Source organism: Coregonus lavaretus (genome assembly GCF_964263955.1).
Source record: "Coregonus lavaretus genome assembly, chromosome: 28".
NCBI lineage: Eukaryota > Metazoa > Chordata > Actinopteri > Salmoniformes > Salmonidae > Coregonus > Coregonus lavaretus.
The window spans coordinates 20,881,158-20,896,399 of NC_140015.1; the positions used below are offsets into that span (position 1 = coordinate 20,881,158).

A 15,242-nucleotide genomic window follows, 5' to 3' on the forward strand; every position below is an offset into this window, starting at 1 on the left:
GGAAAGTTGAGAAGGACTATGACCAATCAGAGTCAACGTTGTTTTTTTCCACTCGAAAAACAAAGCACCCCCACTCCCGTGCAAAAGCCAATGAGCAATCGGGACAGGCGGGATGTGTGCTTGCAGTATTGAATATCGCGTTAGTTCTATGTGAGATTTTACGCTCAAGAAATCTTGAAAACAGATACGATTTAGAGTGAAGAAATTCAAGAAATATTCTTTGCCCATACGCTGTATACTACAAAAACATGTAAACATCAGAGCATTATGTTCTCTCTCTTTAATGTCTTACATCTGTTGCAACAGAAAATAAAGTAAGCAGATAAATAACAGTAGTAGGCCTACACAAACAGTATAAAAAATAAATAATGCATAATGCATAGATCACCATGTAATGAAAACCCAACATCACCCATACTGTTTGTACACATTCAAATCTAAAGTTACATCATATAAAACATGCCACAATTTAGTGTAATATATAAATATGCTTTAAGGACTAAAATGGGATAAGCGGTCAACTCTCAGAGGAGTCAGGATAGTTGTTCAACCAAAATATTTGGTATATACAGTACCAGTCAAAAGTTTGGCCACACCTACTCATTCAAGGGTTTTTCTTTATTTTTTACTATTTTCTACATTGTAGAATAATAGTGAAGACATCAAAATGATGAAATAACACATATGGAATCATGTAGTAACCAAAAAAGTGTTAAACAAATCAAAATATATTTTATATGTGAGATTCTTCAAAGTAGCCACCCTTTGCCTTGATGACAGCTTTGCACACTCTTGGCATTTTCTCAACCAGCTTCATGAGGTAGTCACCTGGAATGCATTTCAATTAACAGGTGTGCCTTGTTAAAAGTTAATTTGTGGAATTTCTTTCCTTCTTAATGCGTTTGAGCCAATCAGTTGTGTTGTGACAAGGTAGGGGTGGTATACAGAAGATAGCCCTATTTGGTAAAAGACCAAGTACATATTATTTATATTATGTCAAGAACAGCTCAAATAAGCAAAGAGTCCATCATTAGTTTAAGACATGAAGGTCAGTCAATACGGAACACTTCAAGAACTTTGAAAAGTTACTTCAAGTGCAGTCGCAAAAACCATCAAGCGCTATGATGAAACTGGCTCTCATGAGGACCGCCACAGAAAAGGAAGACCCAGAGTTACCTCTGCTGCAGAGGATACGTTCATTAGAGTTAACTGCACCTCAGATTGCAGCCCAAATAAATGCTTCAGAGTTCAAGTAACAGACACATCTCAACATCAACTGTTCAGAGGAGACTACGTGAATCAGGCCTTCATGGTCGAATTGCTGCAAAGAAACCACTACTAAAGGACACCAATAATAAGAAGAAACTTGCTTGGGCCAACAAACACAAGCAATGGACATTAGACCGGTGGAAATCTGTCCTTTGGTCTAATGAGTCCAAATGTGAGATTTTTGGTTCCAACCACCGTGTCTTTTTGAGACGCAGAGTAGGTGAACGGACGATCTCTGCATGTGTGGTTCCCACCCTGAAGCATGGAAGAGGTGTGATGGTGTGGGGGTGCTTTGCTGGTGACACTGTCAGTGATTTATTTAGAATTCAAGGCGCACATAACCAGCATGGCTACCACAGCATTCTGCAGCGTTACGTCATCCCATCTGGTTTGCGCTTAGTGGGACTATCATGTTTTTCAACAGGACAATGACCCCAAACACACCTCCAGGCTGTGTAAGGGCTATTTGACCAAGAAGGAGAGTGATGGAGTGCTGCATCAGATGACCTGGCCTCCACAATCACCCGACCTCAACCCAATTGAGATGGTTTGGGATGAGTTGGACCGCAGAGTGAAGGTAAAGCAGCCAACAAGTTCTCAGCATATGTGGGAACTCCTTCAAGACTGTTGGAAAAGCATTCCTCATCAAGCTGGTTGAGAGAATGCCAAGTGTGCAAAGCTGTCATCAAGGCAAAGGGTGGCTACTTTGAAGAATATAAAATAACATATTTTCATTTGTTTAACACTTTTGGTTACTACATGATTCCATATGTGTTATTTCATAGTTTTGATGTCTTCACTATTATTCTACAATGTAGAAAATAGTAAAAATAAAGAAAAACCCTTGAATGAGTAGGTGTGTCCAAACTTTTGAGTGTACAAAACATTCAGAACACCTGCTCTTTCCATGACAGACTGACTAGGTGAATCCAGGTGAAAGCTATGATTCCTTATTGGTGTCACTTGTTAAACCCACTTTAAATCAGTGTAGATGAAGAGTCAGATTAAATAAGGATTTTTAAGCCTTGAGACAATTGAGACATGCTCATGGATTGTGTGTGTGCCATTCAGAGGGTGAATGGGAAAGATAAAATATTTAAGTGCCTTTGAGCGGGGTATGTAGTAGGTGCCAGGCGCACCAGTTTGTGTTAAGAACTGCAACACTGCTGGGTTTTCCACACTCAACAGTTTCCTGTGTGTATCATGAACAGTCCACCACCCAAAGGACATCCAGCCAACTTGACACAACTGTTGTAAGCATTGGAGTCAACATGGGCCAGCATCCCTGTGGAATGCTTTCGAGACCTTGTAGAGTCCATGCCCTGACAAATTGAGGCTGTTCTGATGGCAAAAGGGGGAGGGGGGGTGCAACTGAATATTAGGAAGGTGTTCTTAATGTTTTGTACACTCAGTGTATATACTGTATATATTAATGGGATATTATAATGAGAGGTAGAGAATGTCTTGGGACATCAAAACTGTCATTTGCTTAGTTTGGGGATCCTTGGGTAAACAATCAGAAGTCGAGGTTCATTGCAGAGGACACTGAGGCTCCAGCTCGGGTAAGGTAATCAGGGAACGATGGGTCTGTGTCTAGGGATGCAGAGTCCTGTTCTGTAGGCATTAGCCCAGCTTCATGGGCATGCTGCCTTAGCTGACTATTACTAACAACCCCATGCTTCCTCAGGTATCCCTGACGACAAAACAGGGGTGGCTTTCGATTGGTAAGGGAAAAGCGGAAACATGACTCTGTGGGGAAAAGAAACAAGGTCAATTTTACACATTGTAAAACAGTAATCATCAAGTAATAAAATGTCTCAACTGAGTGGGCAGAACCGTAATAAAACAGTAATAACACAGATCATGTATGAAAGTATGTTTCAAGCGAACAAACAAATCGTGTGTGATACAAATAGATGAGTAGGAGGTACTGTATATGGAAATATAAAGGACATATCCTAAGGGCATGTTGTAATGAGGGATCAGGAGAGGACATGCTCTACCTGCATAGAAGGCCCTGAGGTCAGTGTGGAGACAATGTTCCAGGAAGCGCCGCAGTGGCTGGCTGTGGGAGATGGGCCCATCCCACTCAGTCAAGAAGTCCTCGATCATGTGATGCACTGCTTTGGGTCGTGGCAGTGGCCAGCCAACAGGACGGTGTCTCATGTCCCTCTCTGTTTAGGGTGGCAGACAAATGTAAGAATAACATGTATTATATTTTTACATACATATGTAGGTTTGAGTGCTGACGTCATACCACAAAGATGCCTTGTGCTACACACAGACATACTCTTCATTTGAATGTCATTACTTCAACACAACCATAAAGCCAAACTGTTTTGTCCTCTTCATAAGGTTTATAACATTCTCACACTCACCCGTAGGAAGTGTGTCGTAGTAGTATAGAACAGGGTGGAGGAAGTTGGACCTCCAGGCACGGGTCCACTCTGACTCTGCTCTGCCAGGGCCCAGTGAGTCTGTGCGGTTCATCCCGTACTGCAGGACCAGAACCAGCAGACCATGCTTGGAGAGCTGGTGGCCAGACAGAGATGAGAACTGGGGCAGGGCCTGGAGGGGAAACTCCTCCAGATACTCACAGTGAGAGCTGACGGGAAAGGAAAGGAGTAGATTATTCAAGTTAAACTGGTTCGCAAATTGACAAATTTAGGCTGCGTATACATAGGCATCACAATTCTGACCTTTTTTTACACTAATTGGTCTTTTTACCAATCACATCAGATCTTTTCACATCAGATCTTTTTCAGAGCTGCTCGGATTGGTCAAAATACAGATGAGTGAAAAACATATCAGAATTGGGCTGCCTGTGTAAACGCAGCCTTAATTAACATAAATCGGGATATCTATAGGCAATCAATCAATGTGAGATTCATTGGTAGAGATTACAATGAAGGACAATAATCATGAAGACAAATGTGCACAGTGGTTCAGCACTACTTACCCTCTTAGTAAAATGATGTCTCCAAGTACCCCAAACATTTGGTACAGTCCGGAGGCCTCATTGACCCTCCTCAACAGCCAGGACTGCAGCTGACTGATTGACAGTTTGGTTGCTGGCCACGAGTTGCTATGGTAACGCAGCTCAAGGACTCTATGTACAGCACGCACTAGGGTGGAACACAAAGTTAGAACCATAAATAGTCAAATAAACATTTTGTCTATATAAACATTATATTATAGACAAAATTGCCCCTTTACAGACAGTTACTAACTATACAGAAGTCAGATTTACTCTTGTCTGCGTTGTAATACCAGCAGTTTGAATGGTTACCTGTGTATCGGAAGCCATGAACGAACCCCCCTGCAGAAGAGCGATAGTCTCTTGAGTGGGCAGCCGTCCCCAGAACAAAAAGGCCTGGGGTTCCCCGCCCCTCGTACCAGGCTGTCACCCCTGGCAACCGCCCCCTGGCACCCTCACTGCTTGGTGGGCGGGCAGAGCTGGAGAGATTAACGGTATCATTAGGACAGACTGACATTATCTGACTGAAACATGGCTTTTCCAATGAAAATTATAAAATAGAAGAGCCACCACTTCCATAGAAAACAATTACTTTAACAGAACTCTTTCCGCACTATGTAAAGACATGCCACTGTAAAATTATAATTGACATACCCATCAAAGATGCTGAAGTTGAACCGGAACCCCAAGCAGCGGATCACACGATCATATGGCTGGCGGAGAGAGAAGTTGTCATTGTGGTACACAGGCAGGTTTGTCGCTGTGACCTTTGAACTGTTCTTCCCATCCGGACTGTCCAGTAGCTCAGCTAGAGTAAGGAACAACTGGCCACGCTTTTCCTTCCCACTGGATCTACACTTCTTCTTTCTGCCTGAGCGCTTCTTTTTATCCTCTCCATTTCTGACGATAGCAATGTCCTCAAGGCCTCCCTCCACCAGCCCATCAAGGGACTTTAGCTGGTACGTGTCTAGCAGCTCATTGTTCACAGCTCTGTGGAAGAGAGAAAATAGATCACTTTGATATGTAAAGATTATGCTAAGAGGATAGCAACATACTCCGATCTAAAACACTGCTGCAGGAGTACTAAAATCAGTGAAACAAAAGAAATAACAATTGGTAGGAGAGGACAATATGGGAGTCAAAACCTAAATCATGCCTCTCAGTACCTGAGGTCTCCGACATAATGTGTCTGCCAGGCTAGGCGGACCGGGCTCGGGCTATAGAGATGGATCCGGCTGGCCCTACCCAGGATGCTCTGAGCTGTTTCAAATGCTGAGTTCCCCTTGCCCAGGATCAGCACGGCCTGGTCCTTATATTCCTCTGGGTCCACAGGGATGGACTCATAGCCCTCCACCAGGTCTGAGCCCTCAAACTGGACCTTCTGAGGATCCCACAGTCCTGTGGACACCAGGAGGACTCTGTGGGTAAGAGAGAAAGAGAGAGATAATCATCTCTTGAATGGTATTCATAGCGGATAATTTTTCCATATTTCCATCCTTTTACATTAGATACAGTGCATTCGGAAAGTATTCAGACCCCTTGACTTTTTCCACATTTTGTTACGTTACATCCTTATTCTAAAATTGATTCAATAAATAAAAATCCTCATCAATATACACACACACACAATACCCCATAGTGACAAAGCGAAGACAGGTTTTCAGAATTTGTTTGCAAATGTATGAACATTTTTTAAAACAGAAATACCTTATTTATATAAGTATTCAGACGCTTTGCTTTGAGACTCGAAATTGAGCTCAGGTGCATCCTGTTTCCATTGATCATCCTTGAGATGTTTCTACAACTTTATTGGAGTCCACCTGTGGTAAATTAAATTGATTGGACATGATTTGGAAAGGCACACGCCTGTCTATATAAGGTCCCACAGTTGACAGTGCATGTCAGAGCAAAAACCAAGCCATGAGGTTGAAGGAATTGTCCGTAGAGCTCCAAGACAGGATTGTGTCGAGGCACAGATCTGGGGAAGGGTACCAAAAAATGTCTGCAGCAAAGGTCCCCAAGAACACTGTGGTCTCCATCATTCTTAAATGGAAGAAGTTTGGAACCCCCAAGACTCTTCCTAGAGCTGGCCGCCCGGCCAAACTGATCAATCGGGAGAGAAGGGCCTTGGTCAGGGAGGTGACCAAGAACCCGATGGTCAGTCTGACAGAGCTCTAGAGTTCCTCTGTGGAGACGGGAGAACCTTCCAGAAGGACAACCATCTCTACAGCACTCCACCAGTCAGGCCTTTATGGTAGAGTGGCCAGACGGAAGCCACTCCTCAGTAACAGGCACATGACAGCCCGCTTGGAGTTTGCCATAAGGCACCGAAAGACACTCAGACCATAAGAAACAAGATTCTCTGGTCTGATGAAACCAAGATTTAACTCTTTGGCTTGAATGCTAAGTGTCACGTCTGGAGGAAACCTGGCACCATCCCTAAGGTGAAGCATGGTGGTGGCAGCATCATGCTGTGGGGATGTTATTCAGCTGCAGGGACTGGGAGACTAGTCAGGATCGAGGGAAAGATGAACAGAGCAAAGTACAGAGAGATCCTTGATGAAAACCTGCTCTAGAGCGCTCAGGACCTCAGACTGGGGCGAAGGTTCACCTTCCAACAGGACAATGACCCTAAGCACACAGCCAAGACAACGCAGGATTTGCTTCGGGACAAGTCTCTGAGTGTCCTTGAGTGGCCCAGCAAGAGCCCGGACTTGAACCTGATCTAACATCTCTGGAGAGACCTGAAAATAGCTGTGCAGCGACGCTCCCCATCCAACCTGACAGAGCTTGAGAGGATCTGCATAGAAGAATGGGAGAAACTCCCCAAATACAGGTGTGCCAAGCTTGTAGCGTCATACCCAAGAAGACTTGAGGCTGTAATCGCTGCCAAAGGTGCTTCAACAAAGTACTGAGTAAAGGGTCTGAATACTTATGTAAATGTGATATTTCCGTTTTTTTTAAACCAGTTTTTGCTTTGTCATTATGGGTATTGTGTGTAGATTGTTGAGGAGAAAAACAATTTAATCCACTTTAGAATAAGGCTGTAACATAACAAAATGTGGAAAAAGTCAAGGTGTCTGAATACTTTCCGAATGCACTGTATTAGTATGGATATAACACAGTACCTGCATGTATAGTCCAGTCCACCCTGGTCAGTCAGTATGTATCCCCTGCCTCTAGGTGATTCAGACTCTGAGGCCCTGATCTTCCCGATGTCCACCCCATACTGGACCTTCAGCCCCAGCTCCTTCACATACATGGAGAGGTAGCGGGGGAATGAGTCTGCATCGGGGTAGAGCTCCCGGCTGACTCGCTGAAGCAGCAGGTCAGGCCTGTCACTCAGGAGGGAGTTCCAATCGTGGCGAAGGTTGAACTCGCGGTTCCGCCTCCCTGTGTAGATCTTGTTGATGCTGATGAGTTTCCTGTGTCGAGGGTATCTTTAAATGGAGAGAAAAAATATCCATGAGATACAACACGTTCATGTACATGGTGTAGGTCAGGACATATTTCTATGAGCAGGGCAATAGAGAGAGTTGCATCATTGTTGCACTGTCACAAAATACTTTGCTGAGTTGGAAAATGTATTCAGCAAGTGCAACACCCGATATAGCCGACACCCATTACTACAGTGGCACTCACATATTGAAGAAGCTCCCTGGCCCCGAGTTCCTCTCCAAGATGATGTAATCTCTCTGACTCTTGGAGAGAAAGTGACCCATCTGAAGGCCCGCGGGCCCGGCTCCAAGCACACAGTAGTCATGGTGACGGGTGCTGTTGTGACTGTTGTAGTCATCAGGAAAACATTGGACCAGGGTGACCAGGAGGGCAAGGAGAAGAAGGATAGGGGAATCCATGACCTATGAATGAGTAAAAGGCAATGAAGGCATTTATTGGTGGGAGAGTGGGTTTAGTGAAGGTCATTGCAATACCCTGGTGACAATAATCAATGGCACATTTAAGCTTTGGAAGCTGCAGCCTGAAAATATCCACTGACAGCAGCAACCATATTATTACAAAAGTCATGCAACTCCTTTCAGTGGCTTTACCAACATAAGAAGGTCATTTGAAATTAAATATCAGATAGCATTGTTCAAGTGAGTGGAAGAACAGAGAAAGTACGACAATAGTGGGCCTTCATGGGGTGTATCCCCGTGCTCGCCTTGAAACTCTAGCCCGACATCATAACTCGAAATGAGGGGATGCAGCTGCACTAGACCGCTGTTTGAGAAGCACTCCACGAGCCCAAAAGACACAACAGATCAATTAAAGTAGGATGTCTTACCTTTCACTGCAATGGTTCCCTCTCATCTAAACCCATATCAATTAGCATTTGGTCTGTAAATAAAACTCTCCAACAACCTACATTCTGGGATTTCATAACGGAGCCCCTATACCTTGATACGACGCTCAAGCATGCCAAAGTATTCTGACCAATAAGAGCTTGTGTGTAAAATAGAGGGCGTGATAAAAAAAATTAAAGTGACGGACAAGAACTGCAGTGGTGTAAAGTACCTAAGTAAAAATACTTGAAATTACTACTTAAGTAGTTTTTTGGGTTATCTGTACTTTACTTTACTATTTATATTTTTGACTACTTTTACTTTTACTTCACTACATTCCTAAAGAAAATGATGTACTTTTTACTCCATACATTTTCCCTGACACCCAAAAGTACACGTTACATTTTGAATGCTTAGCAGGACAGGAAAATATTCTAATTCATACACTTTTCAAGAGAACATAGTCATCCCTACTGCCTCTGATCTGGCGGACTCACTAAACACATGCTTCGTTTGTAAATTATGTCTGAGTGTTGGAGTGTGCCCCTCGCTATCCATACATGTAAAATACAAGAAAATGGTGCCGCCTGGTTGGCTTAATATAAGGAATTAGAAATAATTTATACTTTACTTTTACTTTTGATACGTAAGTATATTTGAGTAATTACATTTACTTTTGATACTTAAGTATATTTAAAATCAAATACTTTTAGACTTTTACTCAAGTAGGATTTTATTGGGTGACTTTCACTTTTACTTGAGTCATTTTCTATTAAGGTATCTTTATTTTTACTCAAGTATGACAATTGGGTATTTTTTCCACCACTGAAGAACTGTTAGCTACTTTTGATACAAAAGTATCAAGTAGAAAAAGTAACAGTTTGACCTTCTTTATTACATTCAATGTAATAAACTTTGTAATGTTGCAATTTTTTAGATTTTTAGATAATTGTAGTAATTTGATTAATGTTTTGTGAAAGACATACTAATCATTATTAAATGTTAATTAAGTGAAACATAACATGCATATTATTATAATATCATAAACATAATTAACTATTCATAATATTATCATGCCTAGAAATTGCTCTGATATGATTTTTGCCTTCGGCGACTGCAACATACATTTCTGTTGAGTCATGTTATCCCACTTCTCTATTTTGTTGAATCATGTTATTATGCTAGCTGGTGTCATATCAGGTTATCTATAGATTGGTAATAGATCAATAGATGGATAATAGACAGATGTAGGGTAAATCATACTAATTGAATGTTGAGAGCAAGAGTTTACAATGTAATCCCCTGAAAGGAATTTTGACCTGCAGTTAGTCATTTGTGGCTGCAACTTTGTACCAACACAAAGTGCAATGAACACAATGGGAGAGAGAATTGGGTTAAATTGGATTAACTAAACCATTGAGTCCTGCCTGCAGTTAAGTCAGCATATTGAATCACTCTTGTTTTTCTGACTCATCTTCAGAAAACGAATAGGTACATACACTGAGTGTACAAAACATTAGGAACAAGACATAGGCTGACCAGGTGAATCCAGGTGAAAGCTATGATCGCTTATTGATATCACCTGTTAAATCCACTTCAATCAGTGTAGATGAAGGGGAGGAGACAGGTTAAAGAAGGATTTTCAAGCCTTGAGTCAATTGAGACATGGATTGTTTATGTACGCCATTCAGAGGGTGAATTGGCAAGACAAACGTTTTAAGTGCCTTTGAACGGGTATGGTAGTAGGTTTGAGTGTGTCAAGAACTGCAACGCTGCTGGGTTTTTCACGCTCAACAGTTTCCTGTGTGCATCAAAAATGGTCCACCACCCAAAAGACATCCAGCCAACTTGACACAACAGTGGGAAGCATTAGAATCAACATGGGCCAGCATCCCTGTGGAACACTTTCAACACCTTATCGAATTGAGGCTGTTCTGAGAGCAAAAGGGGGTGCAACTCAATATTAGGAAGGTGTTCCTAATGTTTTGTACACTCAGTGTATATACCTTTGTTCTCACCTGTAGTCAACATACTCTCCCTCAATAGCAGAAGGAACACATTCACTTCCTGTGGTTCATGTGACTGTCTTTAATGATTTCTACCATCCCATCTGCTCACTCATGCTCTCCCCTCACTGGTAAATCTGCCCTGTCATGTTAAGGTTCAGCATAAGGGAAATGAGTCAACAGTCTCACTTCCCATTTGATTTAGCTGACAAACACTGGGAGAGAAGGTAAGGGAGTCAAATATAAAGACAGGGGCACAGGACAAAGAGGACACAGCAACTCTAAACTTGTCTGAGAAGGAGGCAGCTTTCGTTTACCAGCTGTACAACAAGACATCAACAAGGAAATACCACACAGGTAAATTATCAACTCTTTCACTGACTTGTTTTTGAATAAACTGTAAGAGCTGGTCACATTTGGGTGATAATGTTATAACCACCATATAAACAATTCTGGATTACAGACATGGAGACAGTCAGCTCGGCACGGAAATATGACATGCAGAGCCCTGGCAGGTACAGTAACTTTGTAATGAATGGTCGATATGTTTACTAGATTATTGTATTTCAGACCAGGTCAGGGCTGATATATGGTAAAGTAAAGGTATTGAAGATACAGAACACAATTACTAACTGCAAACACTGTGCATCACATTTACTGTACTCGGGTAAATCAGTATGTCCTCCTTCCAATGTTCGCCATCTCTCCTCAGTGATTTGTCAGAGCAGATAAAAGCAGCGACTAAAGACATCCATGTCAGGGCAGAAAACACCCAACTGATGCTGAGCTATCAGAAGGGACAGATAACTCTTCGGCAGTACAAGGTGAGAAAAGCCAATCTGAGAGTGAATTAAAAACCACTTGCCAAAATTATTTACAGTGGTTTTCATATTATGAACTACCTAGAATGCCTTTTGTTTAACTTTCTACATAGTCATGGATAATGAGCACTCAATGTGTATTAAGTATTAATCTGTGCCCCTCTTTTCCATGGCAGCTTCTTCTGTGTTCCCTCTATGAGATCTACAAAGCACTGGAAGAGGAGATGGACAGAAATGCTTCCCACCCAGGTGTCGCACCGATATACTTCCCCCAGGAACTGGCCCGACTGGAGACACTAGAGAGAGATCTGGAACACTTCTTTGGACAGGAGTGGCGAAAGAGAGTCATCACTCCTGCTGCAACACACAGATATACACAGAGACTTCGCAAGGTACAGACTATAGATATACCAACATGCAGGGTAGGCACACTATCTTAATTGTGTACCTGCTTAGTAATAACAATTTCTTTGTCTCCCTCTCCAGATTGGCGAAGGCAATCCTAAATTGCTGGTGGCCCACGCCTACACCCGTTACCTAGGTGACCTGTCAGGAGGACAAGTTTTGGGGAAGATTACCCAGAAGTCAATTGGGTTAAGCAGCAGAGAGGGACTGTCATTTTTCTCTTTCCCCGGAGTGTCAAGCCCTAACCGCTTCAAGCAGCTGTACAGGAGCAGAATGAACAGCATCGAGCTGACCAAGGAGGAGAGGGAGGGGGTGCTGGAGGAGGCTATCATGGCCTTCGAACTCAACATCCAGGTGAGTGAAAGGGAAGAGGGAGGAAGGGTGGCTGCAAACTGGGTAAGAATGGGAACTGATACAATAATGAAAAGTCACTATGAAAAGTTCTACAGCTGTACCATTGAGAGCATCTTGACTGGCTGCATCACTGCTTGGTATGGCAGTAGCACTGCCCTCGATCGCATGGCACTACAGAAGGTGGTGCGGACAGCCAAGTACAGTGGGGAAAAAAAGTATTTAGTCAGCCACCAATTGTGCAAGTTCTCCACTTAAAAAGATGAGAGAGGCCTGTCATTTTCATCATAGGTACACGTCAACTATGACAGACAAATTGAGGAAAAAAAATCCAGAAAATCACATTGTAGGATTTTTAATGAATTTATTTGCAAATTATGGTGGAAAATAAGTATTTGGTCACCTACAAACAAGCAAGATTTCTGGCTCTCACAGACCTATAACTTCTTCTTTAAGAGGCTCCTCTATCCTCCACTCATTACCTGTATTAATGGCACCTGTTTGAACTTGTTATCAGTATAAAAGACACCTGTCCACAACCTCAAACAGTCACACTCCAAACTCCACTATGGCCAAGACCAAAGAGCTGTCAAAGGACACCAGAAACAACATTGTAGACCTGCACCAGGCTGGGAAGACTAAATCTGCAATAGGTAAGCAGCTTGGTTTGAAGAAATCAACTGTGGGAGCAATTATTAGGAAATGGAAGACATACAAGACCACTGATAATCTCCCTCGATCTGGCGCTCCACGCAAGATCTCACCACGTGGGGTCAAAATGATCACAAGAACGGTGAGCAAAAATCCCAGAACCACACGGGGGGACCTAGTGAATGACCTGCAGAGAGCTGGGACCAAAGTAACAAAGCCTACCATCAGTAACACACTACGCCGCCAGGGACTCAAATCCTGCAGTGCCAGACGTGTCCCCCTGCTTAAGCCAGTACATGTCCAGGCCCGTCTGAAGTTTGCTAGAGTGCATTTGGATGATCCAGAAGAGGATTGGGAGAATGTCATATGGTCAGATTAAACCAAAATAGAACTTTTTGGTAAAAACTCAACTCGTCGTGTTTGGAGGACAAAGAATGCTGAGTTGCATCCAAAGAACACCATACCTACTGTGAGGCATGGGGGTGGAAACATCATGCTTTGGGGCTGTTTTTCTGCAAAGGGACCAGGACGACTGATCCGTGTAAAGGAAAGAATGAATGGGGCCATGTATCGTGAGATTTTGAGTGAAAACCTCCTTCCATCAGCAAGGGCATTGAAGATGAAACGTGGCTGGGTCTTTCAGCATGACAATGATCCCAAACACACCGCCCGGGCAACGAAGGAGTGGCTTCGTAAGAAGCATTTCAAGGTCCTGGAGTGGCCTAGCCAGTCTCCAGATCTCAACCCCATAGAAAATCTTTGGAGGGAGTTAAAAGTCTGTGTTGCCCAGCGACAGCCCCAAAACATCACTGCTCTAGAGGAGATCTGCATGGAGGAATGGGCCAAAATACCAGCAACAGTGTGTGAAAACCTTGTGAAGACTTACAGAAAACGTTTGACCTGTGTCATTGCCAACAAAGGGTATATAACAAAGTATTGAGAAACTTTTGTTATTGACCAAATACTTATTTTCCACCATAATCTGCAAATAAATTCATTAAAAATCCTACAATGTGATTTTCTGGATTTTTTTCCTCATTTTGTCTGTCATAGTTGACGTGTACCTATGATGAAAATTACAGGCCTCTCTCATCTTTTTAAGTGGGAGAACTTGCACAATTGGTGGCTGACTAAATACTTTTTCCCCCACTGTACATCATTGGGGCCGAGTTCCCTGCCATCCAGGACCTCTATATCGGGCGGTGTGAAAGGAGGGCCTGGAAAATCATGAAAGACTCCAGCCACCCAAAGCCACAGACTGTTCTCTCAGCTTCCGCATGGCAAGCGGTACCGGTGCATCAAGTCTGACACCAACAGGCTCCTGAACAGCTTCTATCCCCAAACCATAAGACTGCTAAATAGCTAACAAAATGGCTACACAGACTATCTGAGTTGACCCTTGTATTTCAGTTTTACACTGTCTATGCACACTCATGCACACTGACACTCCAACACAGACACAAACACTCACTCCAAAATTTGCTCAAACACACATAATATGCACATACATTTATACTGACTCTACACACACGCACTCACATACAATCATCATATACACTGTTGCTACTCTGTTTATCATTTGTCCTGATGCCTAATCACCTTATCCCTGTACATATCTACCTATATCACTCCAGTATCCCTGCACATTGTAAATATTGTACTGGAACTGACTGACCCTGTATATAGTATGCTTACTTTCTCATGTTCTTATTTCTTATAATTTTTCTAGTGTGTTTTTGTTCTACATTATGTTATTTTTAGTATTACATTCTTATTGATTACTGCATTGTTGGGTTTAGATCTTACAAGAAAGGCATTTCACTGTACTTGTGCATGTGACATTAAAACTTGCAAAACATAACTGTGCAAAGGAAGTGAAACTGGAAGGTCTAGTGAATGATGCATTGTAAACTTGTTACTGGGTTGCCATTGCCATAGCATATTGCTGATGATTGTGTGTCTTGTTCAATGAAGACATCCTGTTTGTTATTTCTCGTACAGGTCTTCGATGATCTACAGAAAATGTTGAGTGTCACAGAGGAAGCTTATGGTAAGTCAAAGCTTATATGCTGAATGGAAAGATGTGATCTTTCACCTGACTTTTGTGTTATAAGGTATTATTTTGCTTTTGCAGGGGACCAAAAAAAGACCAAGACACCAGCTTTCATCCCCTCTTCGTCCATCGTGCAGTTGTCTCTGGGTATTTGTGTTGCTTTAGCAACAGTCGGAATAGGTATCTATGTATTCTAAAGCCTTGAAATAAGTCCTTAAATATGTATGTTTATGTAGTTGACAGAATCACTTCACCAATCATGACCACCTAAGGGTGTATGCACTTACTACACTTTGTCATGGCTGTACTTTTTTTAATGCTTAAGGCAATCTTATAGTAATGTAAATTGATATATGCTGTATTAATTGCAATTCTGTACAATATCTTTGTACATAGTATGTTTCATTAAAGATTATGCACACCATT

The 15,242-nt window shown here is 42.4% G+C and overlaps 2 protein-coding genes across 2 annotated transcripts; one reads left to right on the forward strand and one right to left on the reverse strand.

Annotated features, from left to right (window-relative positions):
* Positions 1-260: 260 nt before the first annotated feature.
* LOC311103612 (FAD-dependent oxidoreductase domain-containing protein 2-like) lies at positions 261-8,648 on the reverse strand. Its single transcript, XM_084145209.1, has 10 exons — positions 8,532-8,648; positions 7,889-8,106; positions 7,375-7,686; positions 5,413-5,664; positions 4,901-5,236; positions 4,559-4,725; positions 4,229-4,394; positions 3,648-3,874; positions 3,273-3,443; positions 261-3,018 (listed from the first exon to the last, which is right to left on the reverse strand). The coding sequence occupies exons 2-10, from the start codon at positions 8,101-8,103 to the stop codon at positions 2,786-2,788; spliced, it is 2,079 nt and encodes a 692-aa protein (XP_084001335.1). The 5' UTR covers positions 8,104-8,106; positions 8,532-8,648; the 3' UTR covers positions 261-2,785.
* Positions 8,649-10,778: 2,130 nt separating this feature from the next.
* On the forward strand, positions 10,779-15,239 carry LOC311104546 (heme oxygenase-like). The gene is made up of 7 exons (XM_084146412.1): positions 10,779-10,892; positions 10,999-11,050; positions 11,248-11,359; positions 11,533-11,748; positions 11,843-12,115; positions 14,765-14,813; positions 14,898-15,239. The coding sequence occupies exons 2-7, from the start codon at positions 11,001-11,003 to the stop codon at positions 15,011-15,013; spliced, it is 816 nt and encodes a 271-aa protein (XP_084002538.1). The 5' UTR covers positions 10,779-10,892; positions 10,999-11,000; the 3' UTR covers positions 15,014-15,239.
* The last annotated feature ends 3 nt before the right edge of the window (positions 15,240-15,242 follow it).